This window comes from Castor canadensis, chromosome 3, assembly GCF_047511655.1.
Source record: "Castor canadensis chromosome 3, mCasCan1.hap1v2, whole genome shotgun sequence".
NCBI classification, from domain to species: domain Eukaryota; kingdom Metazoa; phylum Chordata; class Mammalia; order Rodentia; family Castoridae; genus Castor; species Castor canadensis.
Genome location: NC_133388.1, coordinates 132,636,770 through 132,661,157, shown reverse-complemented (window position 1 = coordinate 132,661,157; position 24,388 = coordinate 132,636,770). Strand labels below are relative to the sequence as shown.

The window sequence follows — 24,388 nt, the reverse complement described above, 5'->3', positions numbered from 1 at the left end:
CTTGATCTAATGTCCACATATGAGGGAGAACATACGATTTTTGGTCTTTTGAGCCAGGCTAACCTCACTCACAATGATGTTCTCCAATTCCATCCATTTACCAGCAAATGATAACATTTCATTCTTCTTCATGGCTGCATAGAATTCCGTTGTGTATAGATACCACATTTTCTTAATCCATTCGTCAGTGCTGGGGCATCTTGGCTGTTTCCATAACTTGGCTATTGTGAATAGTGCTGCAATAAACTTGGGTGTGCAGGTGCCTCTGGAGGAACCTATGTCACAGTCTTTTGGGTATATCCCCAAGAGTGGTATTGCTGGATCAAATGGTAGATCGATGTCCAGCTTTTTAAGTAGCCTCCAAATTTTTTTCCAGAGTGGTTGTACTAGTCTACATTCCCACCAACAGTGTAAGAGGGTTCCTTTTTCCCCCCATCCTCGCCAACACCTGTTGTTGGTGGTGTTGCTGATGATGGCTATTCTAACAGGGGTGAGGTGGAATCTTAGCGTGGTTTTAATTTGCATTTCCTTTATTGCTAGAGATGGTGAGCATTTTTTCATGTGTTTCTGGCCATTTGAATTTCTTCTTTTGAGAAAGTTCTGTTTAGTTCACTTGCCCATTTCTTTATTGGTTCATTAGTTTTGTGAGAATTTAGTTTTTTAAGTTTTCTATATATTCTGGTTATCAGTCCTTTGTCTGATGTATAGCTGGCAAATATTTTCTCCCACTCTGTGGGTGTTCTCTTCAGTTTAGAGACCATTTCTTTTGATGAACAGAAGGTTTTTACTTTTATGAGGTCCCATTTATCTATGCTATCTCTTAGTTGCTGTGCTGCTGGGGTTTCGTTGACAAAGTTCTTGCCTATACCTACTAACTCCAGGTTGAGCTGAGATGGAAAGCAAGAAGTTAAAGAAAAGGGGAAAACAAATATACAGACAAGAGGGAGAAAGCAGAACAAGGTTTCAGATAAGAAAGTTTCAAAGGTATAAACAGGGAACGTTAGTGTACTAATCGACAGTAAGCTGAACAGACATTAGAGAGACAGAGAGAGGATTGAAAATCAAAGATAAAAAAATAAAAAATAAGTAAATGAAAGAAATATCTATATATAAAAATTAATTAACATAAAATGGAAAATAGAAAATTAAAAAAAAAACCAAAAAACTTCCAATTTTATATGTAATGCAGTTTCAGTCTTAATAATTTGGGTGTCCATCTCAGTCTCCAGTCCTGGAGATGGTGCCTCAGATGTTGTTCTGTAGTTGTCTCATCAACTCATAAAGTAGATATATATCAATTCATAAAGTAGAACAAAACTACACACTCACACACACACACACACACACAAAAAGCCCCGCCAAGTGTCCCAAGTTCAAATGCAATAAAGTTTCAGTAAGTTTTTCGGCTTGCAGATGTAATTTGGTTGTTCTCGCATCAAAGGTAGGGAGAAAAAGAAAAAAAAAAAGAGTCTGGAGACAGTTCTGAGAGTGGTATCTGCAACTGTGGCTTGCCTGCCTGCTGCTCTCAGCCTGCTGTAGCTGGCGGCGTTATTTATGCAGATCTCTGGGGTGAACTTAGCACTCACCTGGTCCCACAGGCTTTGTTTGCTCAGAGTTCTCCTGTGCGGGAGCCTCTGCTACAGGCTTTCCCCTTTCCAAGCACTGGGAAAGGTGACACTGCCCCTGCACTGTCAGGCTTGCGTGTTTATTTACAGTTCATGTGGGAGGTGGGTCTTCCCCCCTCTCCTCTGAAGTTTTCCTCCCACTGCCACTTCCAGAAGCTTTCCTGCTCCTGCTTACTGGGTGGTGCTGCTGCTCCTGCCAGCCACCATGTTTATTTACAGTTCACGTGGGAAGTGGGTCTTCCCTCCTCTCCTGTGGAGTTTTTCTCCCTCCACCACTCTCACAGGCTTTCCCGCTCCTGGTTGCTGGGCACGCGCCCTGCTCCCGCCAGAAGCTCTCTGGCCTGCCCGGCTTGTTTATTTACAGTCCCGGGAAGGGTTCCCTTCCCACAATCTTCAGCGCTCTGGGCGCACCACCCTCTTTCCCACATGTCTTAATTGTTCTTATTGCTTATTACTCAGTTTCTCTTTTCTCCCTGGGTGGAGGTCAGTCTGTCCAGGGGGCTATGCTCCTCTGGCCCAGGCTTGTCTGTGGGAGTACCGCAGTACTGCGAAGCTCACCTGGTCCGCGTCTTCCCAAGCCTTCTGGGTGCCGGCCACTGGCAGCCCGGGGGCCCTTGTCGGTTCTCTGTTTAACCTGAGGTGGAGATTCTCTGTGCTGGCTGGAGATGTGGAGGGGTCAAAGTTATGCCTTTTCTCAGTGATTATGCCTGCAAAGTGTGTCTCCAGCGTCTCTCCAAGATTTCACTCTAGCCGCCATCTTGGAATCTTCCAGAGTAGCATTTCTAAAAGCAATTTTCTCAACCTTTCTCATCCTAATATTCTTTATTGTACATCCAGGATCCCACAAAGAACTGGCCATGTGTGTAGCTCCCAGAAAGTGCTTTTGACCTTGGTTTTCTACCATTTCTTCTCTAAGAAAAGACAAGATGAAATATAGGTTTAAATAAAATATGAAATGGATGTTTTATAAAACAAAGTAGAGTATAGATATAGATGGTGACAATTTCTGAGGGTTTAGTAATTATATCTAGTGTCAATTCTGACAGGCAGGAAAATGTGGAGGCAGGCCAGGGAGGCTGCACATCCTGTCCTTATGATCTAAGTGTTCTGGCCACAGAGAGAGCCCTTCTCCCAACTGATCCTTATGGCCTTCTCCATTCCATCCTTATATTCCCTGGTTATCCTGGTTGGCATTTAAGATGGACAGAATGGACCATGGGGGAAAGGGTTAAGGAGAGGTCTTTAGCAGGAGAGATAAAGCCATGGAGAGGGGCTGGGGTAGTGCCGGTGCCTACAGGTTAGAGGGGACTAGACATCCTTTTCCTTCTGCATTCCTGCCCAAGGTACCAGGACCAGACAGGGGACTATCTTAGAGAAATCATGCAGGGATTCTACAATTGGGTTTCTGGGAGCCTAGACAAGCAGGAAAGCTTTACTGTAGGGATGGGATGAGTAGGAAACGGCATAGAGTGTAGCTTTGGGATTCAAAAGACTTTGGAGGTCCCTTTCTTTTGAATTTAGAGGTTTTGCTTTTTTGTTTATGAGCCCCTTGACTGATGGGTTGGAGAATTAGGGGAGAAGCCTAGAAGAGAAGGAATAGAGGAAGCTACTTCAGATTGGCTTATGGGAGGGGACTTCATTACCTGTCTTTTCAGATGCCCCTTGTTAGTTCTTCCAGGTAGAGTAGGATTCAGGGGTTTGGGATAGAATTTCTCTTTCTGATTTTAAAGAACTGAGCATTTGGTTGAAGTCTTCCCTGTGCAGTACTAGGAGGATAGTAGAGAGTGAGGAGCCACAAAAAATCCCAAATAATTCAGAATTCTGATCTGTAATCTCTAATTAAATATTGCTACTACTAACACAAATGAACAGTGGTTACCACCTTTAATGTTTATACTGCAATAAGGTAGATACTTTATTATCCCAATTGAGTAGAAGAGAGTTTGAGAAGACATGTGAGTCCCGAAGTCACAGAGGTAGCATGTGGTCTGAGAGGTGGTCTCACCCTCAACACATGCCCCACCCTCTTCCTGCCGAGCAGAAAGCTGAGCTACTCTGAAATGATGCTCTTACTAGACTCCCAGGTATCACAACCTACTCTAGAGAAAGCTCTGTTTTTGGAATAACTAACTGTATCTAATCACTTGTAGTTTACGTTCCATTTTCCATATATATTTTCATCTCATTTTCTTACACAAAGTGCTCTTCAATCTGGTGAGACAAGTTATGATGTCAATTTTTAAACAAGGACCTGAAGTTCACAGGTTGGTTGTGCATCTTTTGCTTAAGGCTATATGCTTGGTAAGGAGCAGTGCCAGTATGCAAATCAAGGTTCCTTGATCCAAATCCAGGTTTTATTTCTGAAGTCCTGCAATTTACTGCTATGTGACCAGGCTTACATATGAATTATTCTGGGGGTTATGCCTTCCTTTATTATTTTAACTGGAAAAAATGTGAGAAAACAACAGAAATAAACACAATAGAAGATAAGATCTATGTATGTATCTCTATTTGCCTGTATCACTAACTGTGGGACTATTTATTAAACAACTATTTTTCTTTATGTCCAGGGTTTTTCTACCTTGGCACTAATGACCTTTGAGGCCAGATGACACTGTTGTAGGGGAAGTCCTGTTTGTTGTCTTTACCCATGACATATCAGTAGCACCACCCATAATAAAGTGCTGATAACTTTTTTAAAAAGTTGTGAGTGGTGTACAAAATTCTCACATTTTTTATTTAGAATAAACTCTCTTGAAGCAGTCTAAAGGCTGGGTTGGAAAAAGAGTAAGAATGGAAGATGGTAGGTTATGGTAGTGGGCTCTGAAAATGAGCACCTGAGAAGTGGTGGCACCCGCCTTTAATGAGCTGAGGAAGCAGAGGAAATTGAGGGGGCCTGGGGCTTATTTAGAGCCTTAACTGATACCTTAACTGGAGAGAGTATTTCATCCATTGAGATAGGAGGGAAGGTGAGTAATTATGAAATTCCTTCTGGAAGTCCTCTTCTAGTTTGCCAAGATGTGAAGGAAAAGACAATGGGAAGGGGGTCTTTGTGTGAAACAGCCACCAATGGAGCAATGCCTCCACTAAGCATCGCTGTGCAGGGTGGCAAAGGCACCGACCACGTGCTAAGATGGTGGGCACTTGGTCTGTGGCAGCTGAGGGCTCATCCACAGCCTACAGATGTTATGACTACACTTAAAGGGCATTAGAAAATTTAAAAGTTCTACTATATGGTTTGCTTTAGTGACAAATATAAGCACAAAATCTCCTTTGGGGTTTTTCCTGTGTATGACCATTTTGGTCACTGCCACAAAAAAAAAAAATTGAGATCTTCTAATCAGACAATCCATTTAAAATTTCTGAGTCTTCATTTTCCTATATATAAAATTCTAAGAATTTTACCAATCTCTTTAGTGACAGTTAAAGCAAATCACTTAGCATAGTACTCGACAAAAAATAATGGCCTAGTAAACAACAGACACTAGCAATACTACTACTAGGAACCACCACAACACCACTGTCAAAGCACATGGTACCTTTTGAGCAACTGCTGGAGTGCCTCTTGGTTTTTAGTTCCATTAGACATTGCAAATCACAGTTTGACCATTGCTTCTTAAAATCCCAGGTAACCATGCAACACAAGAAGAGCAAGAAGATTCTAGATTTTGTAGCAAATGTGTGGCTCTCTCGGATCCAAGCAGAAGGAGACACTGTCTGTGAGCTTCCTGTAATGAAAGAAGGAAAACCTATTTTTCCATGTGAGTTAGTACTCTTCAGTAGCATATGTTCCATGCATAAATTGTTTTGTGGCTAATTGAATTTACTTCTGAACTGTTTAGCTGCAGAGTATTTTTCCTATTTCTAAGAGAGTTGTTTTTCCCCTGTGAAGAAGTGACTTTTTCAGTGTCACAGCACGAGTTACTGGTGGATCTGCGGTTAAATGTATCTCAAAATAATTCCTATGATCTAGCTACAGTCACAGAGGCTGAGACTGTGAGAAATAAGAAATGTCATGGCTTTGCCAAGACCCCACCAGACACCTCACCCATCACCTTCCTTTTGAGTTATTTCCTCATCAAACTTCACATCATTTTAAACTTTTAGTATCATATACAATAACATTTTCATTCTCACCTTTAAAATACTAAGCATAAAATATCCTCCTATGCTTTATGTAGAAAAACCATTTAAAGAATCTATTATTTCTCCTTCTGAAAGAAGCTATAAACCCCCTGGGCATTTGTTCATGAGCTGAAAATGCCCATTTATAGTTAAAATTAAGCACACAAAGTTAAAATTAGACACAAAAAGTCTAGAATTATCCTATGATTTTTTTTCACTGTAGCCTGAGAACACAAGATTTGGGTTCTGTGGTGTGAATTCTGAAGTAAAAGATTTCCTCTCATTTTCTCTCCCCACTGTTTTGTCAGTAATGAGATACTATGTTGATGTCTACACTGGGCAGTTGAAACAAGCAGAAACAGAGTCTGAAGTTTCCCTCTGTCTCTATGGAGAGAGGGGAGACTCTGGCCTTAGACTGCTGCACAAATCCAACATGCCAGTAAGATTCCAAAGAGGACAGGTGAGTCTGTGGAAAGGACTCTCCCAGGTTCTTAGCAACCTCTCTGGTGAGGGTCATGTGTGATTGATTTAAAATTTAAAAAGGTGCTTGATGCTTTTCATATTTTTGTTTTGGGACATCTTTAACACAAACTTTATGACCTGACTTGCTAATGTGCTTTTGTTTTAAAGTTGTTCTTGAAAGAAAAATGGAACACATTAAACCTACAATGAATAACAGAACTAAGGAAAGACATTAAAAATCAATTATAGTATAAGAAAAACAAACAAACTGAGTTGAAAAGATTTTAGGGAATATATATATGAGCATGCAGTGTTAGGACTAAAAGGTCAGGCCATAAAAGGACCATTATAAGATATAATAACACGGTGGCTTTCATTTAAAACACTTGAATGGAACCAACTGTATTATATTCACATTCAAAATCCTTCATGATTCCCTTCTTCCTTTTTATACAACCATGATTCTTTCTCTATAATTGATAGTTGAGAAGTTACAATGGGGTATCTATTAACTCAGTTAATTTTCAATGTTACTTTGTTGTATATGGAAAGAAGTTACCACTGTAATGTCTGAAATTATGGTTGGGAGTAGTTACATAAATGTATACTTTTAAGGGAAGACTCAAACCCGTTTAAGAGTGATGTAACTCATACTTTTTTTGTTGTAGTTGGTGAAATGTTAAAGCATCAAAGTTAGTAAATCTCACCTATGCCTTTTATTTGTCACTATAGATTGCACAAAAGTTTTTATTAGGATGAATAAGAAAGCTAGTTCTGCTTTAGATGAGACAAAACCAAAATTATCCCTAACTTTTGCTTTCACAAGTGGTTGCAGCAGAAACAAAATTTTGGAGACCATGATATTGTTAATATTATTCTAACTGATCAGTGGCATTATCCTCTGAAGAGTCCTGCAAGGTTTGTGTCAATCCCAGACTCTGTCACCATGATAAATGGTGAGGGCTCCAGAGCTCCTGGCTGCTGGTAGCAGGCCAGCCGGTGTGCAGAGTTACCAGATGACACACAGAGATTTTGCAAGTCATTCTCTTCAGTTTTCATTGTGTGTAACATTTAGCAGAGAGTATGGAGGGTGGATTATAGACTGAAATTAAAATTGGGCAGGAGGTATAGTTGCAATCAGTATATACAGCAAAGTATGGGGTTAATGGTCTTAGTTTTGAATTTTTGAATCAGAGACATAAAAATGCATTTCTTCTCTGGTTCCTTTTGGATTTTGCAGGGTTTTTTTTTTGTTACTTTCTTCAGTGCATAGAATGTAAAAGGAATGACAAATAGTTTCAAGAGGTTTGTGGTCAAGAGGTCTGTGATAATAATCTTGTTATCTTATCAGAATTATTTCATACCAGCCACAATTCACATTAAAACCACTGATTGGGTGGTTATCATTTTCTCGACAGTGTCTGCTGGTGTCATCAAAGCTGCAATAAACATACCAGACTTCATTTAATTCTGTTTTAAAATCTAGAATTAGTTTAAGCTAAAAGAAAGTGTAATTTGGGTTTGTCCCAAAGCAGATCATGAGACAAAGATATGGATAAAGGTAGTTTAACTGGGAGATGATCCCACTAAAATTCTGAGAAGTGAAGGCGTGGGGAGACAAAAGGGAGAAAAGCCAATATAGGGACACTAGAGAGCTGCTTGCTGCTGAGGCTCCTTCTTGCTAGGAACCTTCAGAACATCTCTTAGAACTGTCCCACCTGGTGAAGCTCTCAGGCAAGAAGCAGGAGGCACAGGGCAGTAAGCCAAAAACTGACCAGAATGCCCAGTTTACCAAAGCTGCAGATGAACCCAGCACTAGTCATGGAAGGGGTCTCAGTTGCACCTGCTGTAACAGGCAATGCGTCACAAAATGTCCCCCCTTTAAAGGCACCCTGGGAATGTGGGATAATGAGAATGAAATGGTGAAGGCATACCCAGGAGTATGCTCAAACTAACTTCATCTGGTTTATAGAAACATCAGCATTAGATCAGTTGTGGTTTTGGTCTGGCCAGAAAAAAAAGATTTCCATAAATAACAAAGAACTAACAGTTGAGACCCAAGGGCTGTATCCGCACTTACTGAGTTGAAATTTAACTTGGTAGCAATGTAGGCAGCACCTAAGACAACCTGTCCCACCTGGACAACAGGCAGTACTGAATTTTTACCATGAAACAAAGGAACAGTGGTTAACAGCCAGCTGTCACTTCTGGACACTTCTCAGATTTAATTAAATTCATGACCCTTTCCTCAGACAATTTTAGGATGGTTATTCTCAACAATGATCTATGAGGAAGTAGTGTGTGAAGAAGTTCTTTTTATTCCAATCAACACAGCATTTCCTTCAGGTTCTACGTCTCCCTGGAAATGTCAGTGCATTTTTGACATGACAAACTGATTCTATATAGGAATGAAGATTACAGGATGCGCTTTCACAGCAAACTCAAGAATGTGCTCTATTTTCATTTACAATGGAAGGTACAGGAGAAGAGTTTATTGAAGAAAGGAAGAAAGGAGAGCAAGACAGAGAAAGTTGTCCCATAACCTGACAGTGTACCAGCACTCCTGGAAAGGAAATGTTCCACATTGGGCCACATGACAACCCATCTCCTAATGATCCGTCCCTCAGGGCAGGGGTCTACATGAGAGGAGAGCCAGGGATGGGAAGCTCTTTTGTTAGGTGTTTTTTTTTTTTTACATTGGTTGATACTACACTGGGGAGAATAAAACCACAAGATAGAAAAAAATACACAGCCAGAAATATATTTTTAAATATAAAGGAGTAATGTGCTTATTTTTTTTCATTTATTGCCCCTTTTGATGTTAACTGTAGTAACATTATCTCTTTTAAAGCATCATGCTCCTTCTAGCAGCCTTGGACTATTATTATTGCCAGCGTTTGTCACCTGGTGGACTCTAGTTACTTCCGTGGGGTTTTTCTGTCTCCTGTACCAGATTGATAAATTTCAAGTAGAAGCAGTGTCACTTGGAAAACTGCAGAAGGTGCTGTTGTGCTGTGAGGCCAGTGACAAATCCCAGTATTGGTACTGTGAAAAGGTCATCGTCAGAGAGGCTGGTACTACATCTGAGTCCATCTTCACCTGTGAAAGGTACTGCCAGCCCTTGTTTTCTTCAAAGAATTGGGTAGCACTGTGCATGTGTGTGCATGTGTATACATGCGTGTGTGCCTGTGTGTGAGTGCACATGTGCACATGTGGATCTTTGTCATTTACTCAGGATTGCACAGCATACATCACTCATTGGTTGCCTTAAGTAAATGACCTTTTGCTAAGCATTATAAGGAAGTCTTATAATTTCTTATTGTTACCATGCCACAAAAGGCTAAAAGTTTAATATTGTAAATTGTTATTACATAAATAGTAAGAATGTTTAAATATTGATTTTTTTCACATTACTAAAATTAGAATGTTCTAGTAATTTCATGAGGGAATGAGGGGTACATAATTTTAGAGAAAAGAACTTTCAGAACAGAGTGTGTGAAAGATAAAGATTCACATCTAGACAAGTTGGACTTCCCTTTCAGCCCCTAAGGGTAAGTCCAGGAAGCAGGTCTCTCAGTTCCTGACCTGGCCCTACTGCCTTCAGGTGTGAGTACCAGGCCTCACCTATACTCCCTTTTCCTCTTCTGAAATCCTGTACTTCCTTGTCTATTCTGGCACTTGTTTTCACAAGGAAGCCTTGCTCTCCAGATTTTGCTGAGTCCTGCTATCTCAAGAAAACTCCCAGCTTTGGCTAACTGAGCATTTATATTTACTGTTATTAGGTCTGTCAGTCATAAGGAGGGGATCAGTTCCAAACCTCATGAATAGGATTGAGTATGAATTGATTTCTGCATTAAAACTCAATCTGTGATAGATGTAGGGGTGAAAAATGTTGAGATCCATTTCAAAATTTTGTTTTGCTTTGTTTAGTTTTCTTAGTGCTGGGGATTAAACCCAGGGCCTTGCACAAGCTCAGGCAAATGAGCCACATCCCCCATTTTGAAATTTTGACTATTCAGCGTTGTGTATTTCTCTATAGCTTTTTATCCAAATAGATAATCAACAGGAAATGAAGCAATAATAAAAACAAAACAGGCAAAACAGGATCATTGGGAAATCCAAAGTATGGATTTGAGATGCCAAGGCAATTGCAACTTTAAGTATGAAGCAAAAAGAGCAAAAGTAATGAGGCAATTCACTCAAAACACTAATGCTATCCCACTAAAACCTAGAGCTATCAGATAATTGGAAATGACCATCTGTGAAAAGGAGCAGTGAAGACCACAGTAGGGCCTACTCTTTCTGGGATTTAGTCATTAAGTTCAGTCAGTTCCTTTTTCAGAGGGCTTGTTTAGTGCATCCCTTCCTGTCTCTTATGGCTTCTGTTGTGATGGGTGCCCTTGTTTCATTAGTACTGATCATCACAATAGTCTTCTCAGTCTCCCCTACCACCACTCACAAGCCAGTTATACCATGATGCTTACTTGTATCATTCTCATTTTACCTGAGTTTTTCTTCACTTTCTTCCCATTGTTCTGGCTTGAATATTATTCTTTAATATTTATTGGATAGGTTTGCCTTGACATTTTTCAAGAAAAAAATGCAGGGGAAAATATTGTCCTAAAAGCTGTATTTTAATTATATTACTTCCCTGTATAAAATCATCAGTAATCTCTACTGCCTCCTAAAAAATCAAAGCAAAAGATAACAAGTGCATGCTTTGTGTTCAGGACTTTATACCATCTAACCCATTTTTTCATTCCAATTTATTTGTATTACTATCATCTTTCAAGATCTTGTGAAATTAGACCACCTGTCATTGCATGACAAAGTGCTTTCCACTTTGTTTCTGTCCCCTGGAGTAAGTTGTTCTTCACTCAGGAATGCCCTTCCTCACTCTCTTCTCCCTACCATAACCCAGTCCATCCTTCAAGGTCCACTTCAGATTTGACCTCTAACATGAGCTGATTCTCTCTTCTTCCAGTGCTTACTCAGAGGTTAGCATATCACAGGCCTCCCTGTCAGAGGGGGGACATGTAGCACAGAGGAAGATGTGAATATCTCTTCCTGGACTGCTCCGTCCACAGTGTCCAGGCATCTCAGGACAGTGGCAGTGAGAGCTAGGGAGTTCTTCATCTAGTGCTTTCTCATTATGTTCTGATATTCGTAGTCCCAGATGAGTTCTTCTGAGTGTGGAATTCTCCTGGGGGATATTTACATTTATTCACCACCTCTGTTCATGCTTGCCTACACATCCCATGTCATCAGTGGCCCCACTGCCATTACCCTACTGCCTCTACCCACCTGCCCTGTGACCCCTTAGTTCTTGTTTGTGGTGCTAACATAGCCTTATCTGGAAGGAGGAGATACAATGATAGCTTAATTAATACCAATGTATTATACCTGACAAAGTTTAGTTATAAAATATATTAAGCAACCAGAAATAATGTAATAGACATGCACCATCTCAATACAAATGCCAATATTTGATGTCTAGCACATGGTCCTGAAGAATGGTAGCCAATATTCATCCATATAATATCCTGATGAGGAAAGTAGTTGCAAAAAATCATTCCTTCCTGTTCTGTAGATATAAAGAGATAGGGGCAAACCCTACTTCCTTCCTTAATTCCTAAAGAAGCGTAAGAGTGTAGCTCTAGCAATGGAATAGGGCACAGCAGTTTCCTTTCTGTGGCTTCTGTGCTCACAGAGACTTTTCTCTGCACGTGAAAGGTCCAGGATAATGTCTCTTAAGGCAGATAGAGTCTGAAGGCTACAGCCAGGTGGGGTAGAGTCTTGCAGCTGAACAAAGTAGCCTGACTGAGCAGGCTGCTGGCAGTACTGGTGGGGGAGCTGGGCAGAATAGGATGGGAGTAATTCATTCTGGGATTCAGAGGTCAGAAATGCTCAGGTGGACACATCACAGGAAGGAAAAAGAAAAGAGCATCTCCATCATGCTCCTTGGAACTCCCTGAAAGAGCAAGAATCTGTAGTATGCCTGATTGAGGGTGGAAAACACCAAGTGCTACTTCCTTTTATGAGTGAAGGGGAAATGCTTAGCTGAAGTGCAAAGCCGTGCTCACTTAGGAGGGCCTCTGCGTGTCACAGGTGCTTTCTGCAAGCTTTCCCTGCTTCAACAGAATATTTTATGCCTTAATTTTGCTTCTATACCTGAAGATACCTATTTTTCTGCCCTTTGTACATTTATTATTAAGGAGAGTATACACCACTGAACTTCTGCCATTTATTCAGAAGGTTTAGTTATTTGAAGGCTGGAGCAGGAAAAAAGTGTATTTGAATAAGGCCAATATTTAATTGACATTATAAATTGATTTGAATATTCTTTTAAAAAAATTTTTATTAGAAAATAATAGTTGTAGGGAGGTGTCTTGTGGTATGTACATATGTGCTTATAATATATAGCATAAATTAGGGATCTCATTAGAAATAAGCTAGTATTTAATAGAAATTCAGTGTGATTTATGGTATGTATTTGTTCACGCATTCAGCCTAGGAGGGTCAGTTATAGCCAAGCCCCTCAGCCTGAAGATGAGCAGTGCCAAGAGCCTGTCAGGATCGCCCTCCACTGCTCCTGACCTTCTTCTGAGATTACATTGACATCAGCTTTCAGGAACAACTTCTTTGAAATAAAGACCCTACCCAGGACAATTCTAAATAGGAGAAGACTTCATTGATGCAGGAATTGAAAAGTTAAATGCAAATAACTGCTGTTTTTCAAAAACTAACTTGGCCTGTTGAGACAGAACACTATGATCAGTTTTGTCATCTGAAAACGACAGGTCAGATAGGTGGAGTGACACTGAGGCACACTGGACTAAAGAATAAGGACAACATGTGGCATGGTGTTCCTCAGAGTCGATGTCACAGCTAACACCTCTAAATGTGCTTCCCTCATTTCTATTCAGCATTCTTTATTTTTTCTGAGAAAGGTTGAGGTCATTTCCTTTGGGTAAAGTAGAAGAAAGAAAAAGCTTAAGAAGTTCTCCACTATGGATTACATGAACCATTAGCAAATCCTGCATCCTATGGAAGGCACAGTGCCACCTACTTACCCATCCCCCACCCCATTTCACAGTCCTTGCTTTCTTACTCCTTGTTGAGAAAAACGTCTGCTGTTCAACTAAAGTAACTGTGGGCCTTTGCAGGTAGACCAGGCTGTGCACAGGAAAGGCTAAGAACACCTTCACTGTTTCCTTGGGGTTGTACTCATGGGAACTATGGCAGCCAGTGTTCGCTGCACAGCAGGTTGAGGCCAGGGTCTGCAGACCCGCTCATCTCTGCTCTTTTGGACTTTCATTGTCCTTAGCTGGTGCTGTACCATCTGATGGCCTAACTCTTAGCCTACGCTGGTGCCTGGAGTCCAGTAGGCTCTTACCATGATGTTTATTGGTGAATTGACAAAAGCTGTGTCACCCCTGCCAGGAATCTTTTCTGAAAGTCTCAGGAGGGGAAACTTGCTTCTTTACACATCTTTCATCAGGCCTAGTTAACTCACCACTTCCTGTATTGTACTAGCTGTGTGTATGTATCTGTTTATCCTACTTCTCCACTTCTCCGTAAACTTTTCCTCAAGGCTGGGCCAATACCTTACATTTTTATTTTCCATTCCCACCTTGTTCCTAGAATAGAATAAGGTAAAGTTATACATAATAAATTGAACCAAGGGGCATGTATGAATCAAGATACCATAAGCCCTTCAGGAAACCATGGTAAATGTGGATTTGGAATTAGAACATGAAATCCAAAAGGTCTTACTCTAACTGAGATACATATAAATAAATGATTATTTAATTTCTATTTTTAAAAGTTAATGGTAACAAAGAGCCAAAGAGTTGTTCTCAAACAGAAGTTTGAGAAAAGAAAGACTAATATTCCACTAGTGTAGATTTTTAAGCAAAAACTGAGTTGCTAATGGACCTACTGTGATAGTCACATCCCTGCCTTGACTGTCTGGCAGGATCCAGGTCTGAGGCCATGCCTGGCAAAAGTTAGCAAGACTCTATCTCAAAAACAATCCAGGCATGGTAGTACATGCCTATAATTCCAGCAGGTGGGAGGCAGAGGTAGGAAGATCTCAGTCCAAGTCTAGTGGAAAAGTACAAGGCCTGAACTGAAAAATAACTAAAACAAAAAGGGCTGGAGATGTGGCTTAAGTGGTAGAAGCCCTGAGTTTAACTCCAGCACCACCAAAAAAATATTAAAAAATTCCAAGGCTTGACCTCGACCTCTATGCAGGATTTGTCACATAATACAACAGTCATTGTGAATGCATTTATCTCAGGTACCAAACAATAGGCTATGAACATATTCTCATATGTTTCCTTTTATTGTCTAATATGCTTTCTCATACCAAACAGAGATTTGGACATTATTTATAGAAAAATGGGGGAAGGAAGGAAGGAAGAAGGAAGAAAAAGAAGGATGGAGGGAAGGAGGGAGAGAGGGAACCTCAAGTTGGAAGAAATCTCAGAGGTTACTTAATCTTTATGTGTGTTCCCTCTATAACATCTTCAGATGTATCATTAAAAATAATTTATGCATTTATTTATTTATTTTAAAAATAATTAGTCTGTGTACAAATGATTTTCTTTTCCCTTTGTGGGAAATAGGGGGAAATGATAAGGAAAATAGATCTTAAAAAGGACATATAGAAATTTTGATAAAGTGCCAAAATATAAAATACTATTTTTATAGGGAGAATAGAATAATAAAAATTACCATGACACAGTGAGCAATCATTTAACTTTACTGAGTTTTTTTCCCTAAAAGAGGCCACTATTAATCATTTCTTGCTATTCTGAGCATGTATCTGTGCTGCTGCAGATTTCTGTGCTCTTCTTTGTCAGTTTGAGCCATTCCTTGGTGTGAAAGTGACAAGTGGTGATGGTAGGAACTGACAGAATGAGGCTCAGGGATGAGTCTTGCAAGTATTTCTGGGATGGGGGTGGAGCCATAGAACTTTTAAGTACTTCTTCCTCCATGCCATTTTCAATGTGAATGGGTGGCTGCCCTATCTAAAATGTGTCTCACACAAAATCTAGTCTCTATCACTCTTAACCTTTTTATGCCCCTTTGCCAGAAAAACAGCCCACATATTTCAGGGCAGAACCATCAAAACACATTCCTTGGTTTATCAACTAATCAAAAAAGACTGAGAGAATATTCCTCTTGTCTTTCTGTTTCCTAGCAAAAAGTTCCTAGCTAGACCAGTGAAAGCAACCCCCTGGAGATCTAGTGGGTTTAGGTATTAGTTTGTTGGTGGCTGCACAATATGTGTGGTGGCCCTGGACCAGTGAACCCCTGCAGCTTGCTTTGTATTCCATCCTTCATGGACACCACTGCTCCTCAAGCTGGGCTGCCCCAGTACTCTTTGGGACTGTGGGGGGACTTGCTTGTTCTGGTGCAAAAACATGATTCACATTCTTTAACATCTTTAGCTTCTAACCTTGGCTAGTTCTCGCTGGCTTTTTTTTTTAATGTTTTTCTTACAACATATTTTGGTTTAGAAACTAAAGAATGAAAGGATGGCTTGGCCACATGCCTAGGCAGGTGTGTGGAAGCATATTTGTGGAAGAAAATAGATGTGTGTTGCAAATAACTCACATTTAGGGCAACTAAAATCCGTGTCGTTCTCTTCACTAGAAATAGTTCAGGAGTAAAGATTTGATAGCGATATGAAACTTTTGTTTGTTTGGTTTTTTGAGACAGGGTCTTGCTCTGTAGCTCAGGCTCGTCTTAGCATACGATTCTCCCAAGTGCTGGGATTATAGGTGTGCACTACCACACAGGGCAGGTAAAACTACTTCTTAAAATTCCGTGGAACTGACGGCCGCCGAAGGAAATTAAGAGTAAGGAGACTTGCTGACTAGGTTTTTTAGATTTCTGAGTCTAGAGTAATCTAGACGGAATCGTTGTTAATCAGTACCCTGTACTGCCTTGTCACTGTGGCTTTCAGGGTCATAGCACTGCTTTTGTCTAGTATCTCCTGGCCAAAAAAAAAAAAAAGAGAGAAAGAGAAATAATAGAACAGACTTTTTAGAAGTGGACTGAACAAGAGACAAGACCAGAGATCAGGGTTTTGATTTTTTTTTTAAGAATTTCCGTCAGCCAGTAGACACTGGTTTGGTTATAGGAATGAGAAATTCACTAAAACTAGTTTTAGAAGACTTTGACGGTGCACTCCAGCTTTAAGAAATGAAGATAAGTACTGCACATTAGAATGTCATCAAATTGTCATCTTCTTTGGGTTGTCAAGATGCCTCTTCATCAAAGGTCTCATTTCTCTTTCCGTAGACCAGTGTCTTCTGGAAGGTTCTTCTCTCTTTGGCCTGCAACTGACTTTGGGTTCCACAGTGCCAGCTAACCTCAACAGTACTGTGGTGCCGTCTGGTCATAGTTTCTGTATCTTTTAAGTGGAGATATTAAGAGAGAACATCTGATTGGTTAAGCCTCTGTCAGGTGTCTCTTCCTAATGAGAGGCACATCCTCTGGCACAAACATTACCATCCAAGAGCTACCTCTTAATAGCACATCTGAAAAGGAGTGATGGTTGTTAGTTGACTAGCAGTCACCCCAAACATATCTGCTATAATACTGTGTACAAAGTACTGTGGCAATGGGAAAGTACAGTAGTAACTGGCACTTTCTGGCCATTTATGACACATTAGAAATCATGGTAAATTTAATAAATTAATTTTGATTGTTATTTTGTAGGTAGTATTATTTTATATATGAGAAAACTGAGACTTAGAATCAAGAACATGAATTGAGATTGCATAACTAATAGGTTTTGAAGCAAGGCAATCTGACTCCACATTAAATCAGAGCCTGTATTCGTAAACATAAGCTGACTGACTTTATTCTGTTCATAAAATAAACTCTCTTTTTTGTCATTATTGGACAAGGTTTGGCTATACATAACTCAGGCTGACTTCAAACTTGTGATCTTCCTGCCTTCACTTCCTGTGTGCTGGGATTATAGACATGAACCACCACACTGGAGGTTAAAATAAACTATGTGGATAATGTAGCTGGAAAAATGAAATTCATTAACCAAAACCTAATTAATAAAGCCATGTTGCATAATTAGGGGTAAGTAAACATGTAGAATAAATTTTGTGCACAAGATTGCACAATAGGAAGAGAAAGTGCACTGTCAGCTTCAGTGGTCAGAAGGAAGTGGTATCTCTTGAAGCTTTTGAAAAATGGAGAGGGAGGTGAGCCTGACATCTGAATAAGCTTGCATGAGCTCACAGTCCTCCTTTATTCTCCACAACTGACCACTGGTGATTCCGAGAGTGCTGTGGTGATGTTGGCCCTACAACTGTGCCTCCAAGTTCCTTGACACTCTCAGATCCTATGGTCTCCTTGCAAGTAAGCCCCACACAACCACCTGCTTTGTCCAGCAGCCATCACGATTTGGCCACACATGATCCATCACATCTCTGTATCTTTGTCAATGCTGTTCTCTCTCTGCCCTCCCTGACCTCTTGTTTATCTGCCAGACACCCATTGATTGTCTGTTCCTCAGATCAGGTATGTTCTCTTTGTTGAATTTGTTGTTCCTGTTCACCCTTTGCACTTCCCCATTCCTGTCATTCAGTGATGGTCAGTACTTTGCTGTAGGAGAAATGGAGACTGTATTTCTATCTGTATTTTTCACACCACATACCATACTTCCCTGCATTTATATCTTTACATATCAGTTCCTTTCCTTTACCCTGGAAGCTCCAGGTTGGATTCCTTTTTTCTGTTCTTGTAGTCTCAGCATTTAGAAAAGTGCCTGGCATACAGGAGTACTTTCTAAGTATTTATTGAGTGGATAGAAGTATAGTTGGGAAGAATGGAAGCATAGTCTGAAGATAGGATAGTGGTGATTAGGTTTTGTGGTATAATAAACATTTCTGCACCACTCAATAGCACACAAAATACTCCTGCATGACTTTTTATTTCAGCTTGACAACATTTTTATGAATGAGGCAGGTAATTTAGTCAACAAAGCTAAGCTTCTAGAGGGTATGATCAGCTAGGTGTTGTGATTTATGCTTATAATCTAAGCTACTTAGGAGGCAGGGATCAGGAGGATCACAGTTTGAAGCTAGCTTGGGCAAAAAGTTAGCAAGGCCCTATCTCAACCAATAGCTGGCACAGCGGTACATGCCTGTCATCCCACGCTGTATGGGAAGCACAAATAGGAAGATTGTGACCCAGGCCTGCCAGTGCATAAAAGTGAGACCCTATTCAAAAAATAACTAAAGTAAAAGGGGCTAGAAGTATGGCTGAAGTGGTAGAGCAGCTGCCTAGCACGCATGAAGCCTTAAGTTCAAATCCCAGTGTTGCCAAATAAATAAATAAAATAAAATAGAAAAGAGAGAGAAAAGAGGGTAAGATCACAAAGCCAGTAAGTAGGAAAACTGGTTTTCTTAGTTCAGTCTTGACTTTTTCTGCAACAGAGAGATTCTACCTAGAAGTTTGGCTGATTTAGGAGAATGCTATGAGCGTGAACTATTACTCACCCTAAGCACACTTTCCACAGTGACAGTGTTTTCACTGCATTTTAAGGTAATAAGATTCTTCTTGTAGACACTGAAGCAGATATTTTAGAGGAACCATGTGAAAGTAAGACAGATTTCCCAAGAGGAAAGATTAAAATGGTAGAATTGATTTTTTTTCTATGACAAATTTCCCTCAGACCAGTAAGTGGGCCACACTTTCTAGTATGGACCAGGTACCAGGCTCAGAATCTCAAACCCATCTTTGCCTGTCCCAGCTTGGATCAGTGTGTGCTCTGCTGCAGTCGCTGTGGCGTTTACAGGTGCTGGTGATTGAGGGCTTGTGAACCTGGATCGGTTGTTTATTCTTCAAGTTACTGTTATGATATCATTCTCAGCACAATGATGAGCTTGTAATAGGCTGGATTGGGTTTAGCTATATAAAAAAGATAACTATAGTTACCTTTCAACGCACAACATAAATTCAGATTCAAGCTTTGTTGTAAAAATCAAGCAAATAAAGAAATTATTTCTTCTCTTTTTCTTCTTTTTTTCCTTTTCTTCAGATGGCTTCCCTTCATGTCTCAGGGCATAATCCATTCAGAAGTCGAACTCTATTGCCAAGGTGAGGATTAATGAAAGCATGAGTAGAAGATGATTTTGTAACATCTGGACATCATGGAAGATGATTCCCCAGTTACTCCAGAACTTCCCCTTTGCTACTTCACCTTTTGTATCACTTTTGTAGTTATTCCTCACAATGAACTTACAAATACTTGTAAAGATGTGCTTTGCAGTTATACACGCCCTACTCTACATTAAAAAGCTATAGAAGAATCAGGTGTGGTGGTTCATGCCTGTAATTCCAGCACTCTAGAGACTGAGGCAGGAAGGTCATGAGTTTGAGGCCAGTCTGGGCTACGTAGCAAGACCTTGTCTCAAAAAAAAAGTTCAACCTAAGAACTTGCTACTATTAAAGAGTTAAGTTCACACTTCTTTTTCCCCCACTTTTAATGTCATCAGACAGATCTATTATTAACTGTACTTCACTTTTATTTTTGCAGAAATGCAAATAAATCATCAACCTAAAATACAAGAGGAAGCAAATGGTAAATTTTGTTGCCTCTTTTCATCTTTTAATCATCTGAAATGATCTTTCTATTTCCAGATTACCTGCCCTGCACATTTTTATAGTACATTCTTATTGAGTTTAAACTATTGACCAAAAATACTTTAAAACCCTATTGCTGCCAAAAATACTTTAAATGAATATAGGAATGAACATTGATTTATTAAAAACTAGCATGTGCAGTTTTAGCCCCAGGTACTTTTCCTCCTCATTGCTTCCCTTCAGTAATTTAAATATACATGGGAAACAATCATCTTCCAAATGATTAATTTCTATTTATTATGTTTTTACTGACTTTGCATATTGGTTTCTAAGTTTTATATTTAAGTCTTTTTTTAATTAACATTTTGTAGTAGATTACCCATCAAATCAACCTACAATGGTGTTATTAACGTGTTTACATTTTAGAGCTGGGTGCTAGTTGCTCATACCTGTAATCCTAACTACTTGGGAAACTGAGATTGGAAGTATCATGTTTCCAGGCCAGCCCAGGCAAAAAAGTTTGTGAGACCCCATTTCAATGTAAAAGAGCTGGGCCTGGTGGCACTTACCTGTCATGTCAGTGACAGGTGGCAGCTTATAATAGGAGGACTATGGTCTGTGCAACAAACAAGAACCCCATCTCTATAATAACCAGAGCAAAAAGGGCTGGAGGTGTGGCTCAAGTGGTGCCTAGCAAGCACAAAGCCCTGAGTTCAAATCCCAATACTGCCCCTCCTGAAAGATATTTATGTTTTAAAGTTAATCTGATTGAGATGGATAAATACAGATTGCTAATATGCATACTAGGTCAGTAAACCTCTGCGTTTCCAAATATATGGACACTTTGTTCAGTAACTTGAAACTAGACAAGGGTTAATGCTAACATTACTATATTCTTAAAGTTATATTCATTAGAATGGTCACTGAGATACAAATAATTCATGCAACTGTGACAACTAGCTTAAACTAACACTTGTATTTACTTATGCTAGAAAAGGTACTTCAGCTTATATTTTACTTTTTGTTACTTATTTTATGAGAAAAAGTTTGTGCATTTATCTTTATAGGCATAATTTTACTAATGTTCTAGCATCTCTTAGTGTTTTTAAGAAGACTCAAAAGTCTACATCTTATAATAAACCCTTTAAGTAATAAGGCTTGAAATAGCATGCTAAGTAGAAAAAGTATCCATTACTTTCAGAACATGGTGGGCATATGAGAATGATAAAGAGTAATCATCTTAAACTGTAGATTATAATTAAGGCTGAAAATGTAGAAAGTACTTCATCAATGATATAAGCCACAGAATCCATTGACTCTGTGATACGGAGCATAATGAAGTTGCATTGCACAGAAAAGTTATTTACCTAGGTATTGGTCAGCCATACTTTGTGAAGTATAATTTTGATTAAAATAAACTATTTTGCATGCTTTCTTGTAAGTAATTATTTCTGTTGTCTATGGCCTCCTTAGAATGTCTGTTTTTTTATAATACAAACGTGGACTGGTCACACAAGCCTCACAAGAGACACTGTCACTGTTTATCCATAAGTGTTTCTCTTTTATTTAATTTTAAGTTCTAAAGAATATAATCTTTGACATTTCTTGGCATAAGATTCTGGAGATGCATTCATGGTCTTATAATTTTGCAAGTGAGCCAGTTTGTGGTGTGGACAGAACCTGACAAGGTTACATGGCAGAGTCATTTGAGACAGGGGTGCAGTGTGGGTAAGAGTGTTGAAAGTAAATGCGAGTTGTAAACTTGGAAGGTTATGTGCAGTCCAAGCCTTTGTGTATTTCTGAAGTGTGGAGGAAGGAGACAAACTGCTATTTCAATGTAAGAGTGAAAGGGGAAAAGAAGGAATCAATGGAGTTCATTCTAATTTCACATTCAGGTGATTAACACCAAATACAATTATGTGTCATTACCAACACCTAACCATGTTTAATTAATTCTCACAATTATCTAAGACATTTCCTAACCTCAACACCTTACAGCCCTAAATATTTATATTCATATAGGGAAATTCATTCTTCATAGTAGAACCAACTGCAATACTAATTAGACTAAAAGTTAGTCTAGTGAGATGGTATTTTTTATATAAATCACTGGATTGAACTTCCTAATAGCAATGCCCTTTGTATATTTCCCTTATATCTTGCCTCTCATTAATTCTAATACATTTATGTTCTACAATAAATAAATTTAAGTGCTAATTTTAATAAAATTTTAAAGATGTTTTCTGAATGACCTGTGATGGCAGCCATACCATCTCTTCTTATCCTAGTATGCCACCTAGGTCCCTGGCGTAGTGTGGAATAGAAGCCAGGTAACATTAATAGTCAACACATACAATCTTACTGTGTATCTTAGTGTTTTAGCTAGATCAAGTTGTTCAATTGTCATAGAACCCCTGAGGTAGGCGGTCTTATTATTCCACTGTAGAGGTGATAAAGCTAAAGGACATGGGTTTTTCTTTCACCTTGCGTAAAGTAGCACAGGTGGCAAGTAGCAGATTCAGAATTCTAGTGCAAGTAGTTTGTCCTCAGAGTCTGGTCTGATTTTGCTTTTTTTGCTTTAAAAGAAGTGTTTTGACTCCAGTCATTGTGCATGCGTGTGTGTGTATGTGTGTATATGTGTGTGTGTGTGCGTGTAAGTTTGTACCTTCTATGTCTTTGGGTTTATTTTGTCATGTTATTTTTATAACTCATTAGGGTATATTTTTAGATCTTTAACTTTTTGTCTTGTTCCCAGTCCAAGTGAAAGGACATTTTTGTTATTGTGGTTTCCATATTTACCTTTTTTTTAAAAAAAATCCATAACCTTTGTGAAGACAGATTGGTTCTTCTTTTGCTGTCATTTATTTAGAGCCCAACTTTTGGCTGATTTACCCCTTGTGGCTTAATTTACAAGTGTCAGGTCTACTCCCACTGTGAGAGGACCATGGCCTCCTGTTCTGGCCTGGAGCACGGCATTTATCACAGGTACAACCCCAACCTTCTGTTCACTGAATGTTCATGCTCAGTTTCTGCTAACAGATCATTTTATGGTTATTACTATTATTATTATTATTATTTGGCAGAAGGGAGTTTTTATTTTCATGGGAATGGATGCATAGTATTCTTTTGCAATATATCCAGAATCTAATTGTGTATAGTGAGAGGGCTTTAAAAAATATCATCATAGGAAACTGGTTCAAAAGCATAGAAACCTTGTCCAAAGTTAAACCATTTGTAGGTGAAAGAACTGACACTGGAATTCGGCTCTTTGCCATTACACAAAAGTGCTTCATTTTAAATGACTCAGCTTCCTACACACTTCTGACTTGAGGGACTTCAAAAATGCTTGGAGTGCTAAACCATTTATTTACAGACAATGGCAATTCTTTACAGTATGATTATTAGCAATTTGGTGAATTAACTGTGGTAATGATTATTAAAATATTTTCTCTCTTCCCTCAATTCTATTTGCCCATCCATGCTCGGCTGGCTTCACTACTGAAATAATGTCTGCTCAAGGAAAGAAAATTAAATTTAATGATTAGTTTCAGCTAAACATAATTAAGAGCATAAAATATCATGAATTCTAAATCAAATGTAGATGGCTTTGGATTGCCCCCTGCTCTGAATCACTTAGGCCACAATTTTCTGTAGTGATGTAGATAATGACGAGGTGACTGCCCAATTCCTGTGAGTCTTCTGTCTGTTGAGTCAGTCTTGTTCACTGCATAGGAAGATACCCCATGGGTACCCTAGGAGAGTCTGAGGATCAGTGTCTCTGATAAGTGTCCAAAATATTTGAAGCTAAGATTTCTGAGAAACCATGTCCAGGATTGCCTCATCAGTCCCAACATACAGAGACTGCAACTAGGTTAACAAATTCCAGTGGCACTAAATAGGAGGAAAAAGCTAATGTGTGAACATGTTTGGAATCAAGACAGGAGAAGGTGAGCCCAGAGGAATTCTCCTCAGCATGAGCCAGATGTTTTCTGTTTCTTAGTGTTGGCTGCCTGGACCCTTTGGCATGGGTATTCCAGGAAGAGTTAAGTGAGATGCCAGGAGGGCAATGTGAAGCTTTCCAAGCCCCAGCTTGGCTTCAGCTTCATTTTCTCCCAACATTAAATAGTGAGACTTGGGTATTCACTTATTCTATATCGATTTTAGAACATTGGTTCTCACCTTTCCTTATCTCAGACAGAATACATATAATTCAATGTAGCAATGGAATGGAATGGATTTGGCACTGAAACAGTAATACTAGACTCTTAGCATCTTCAGAATATCTATAGCTGTAATGCCACAAAGAGCCTACTCCTTAACCAATTTGCATTTACAACAATTCACAGAAAGCATGGTGTGGTTTGGAATGAAATAGAGTTACTCAATCAAAGTGAATCAGAGGCAAGGTGTCTCAGCCTTAGGACTACTAACATTTTAACCTGGATAAGTTGTAGTTGTGGAGAACCATTAACCGTATAAATGTCACAGGATGCTTAGCAACACTAGGTGGCTTTTACCCACTAAATACCTACCCAGAGCTGTGATCATAAAAA

At 39.4% G+C, this 24,388-nt stretch overlaps 1 protein-coding gene across 2 annotated transcripts in view; it reads left to right on the top strand.

Annotated features, from left to right (window-relative positions):
• Rp1 (RP1 axonemal microtubule associated) overlaps positions 1-24,388 on the top strand; it is a 354,819-nt gene that overhangs the window by 227,624 nt on the left and 102,807 nt on the right. The window contains exons 19-23 of one of the 2 annotated variants that reach the window (XM_074066939.1): positions 5,254-5,386; positions 6,059-6,210; positions 9,166-9,320; positions 19,291-19,349; positions 19,789-19,833. In XM_074066939.1, coding sequence (XP_073923040.1) covers positions 5,254-5,386; positions 6,059-6,210; positions 9,166-9,320; positions 19,291-19,349; positions 19,789-19,833 — 544 coding nt within the window. Of the gene's footprint in view, positions 1-5,253; positions 5,387-6,058; positions 6,211-9,165; positions 9,321-19,290; positions 19,526-19,788; positions 19,834-24,388 lie in introns of those variants that run through there. The other variant, XM_074066940.1, reaches the window with a different exon arrangement.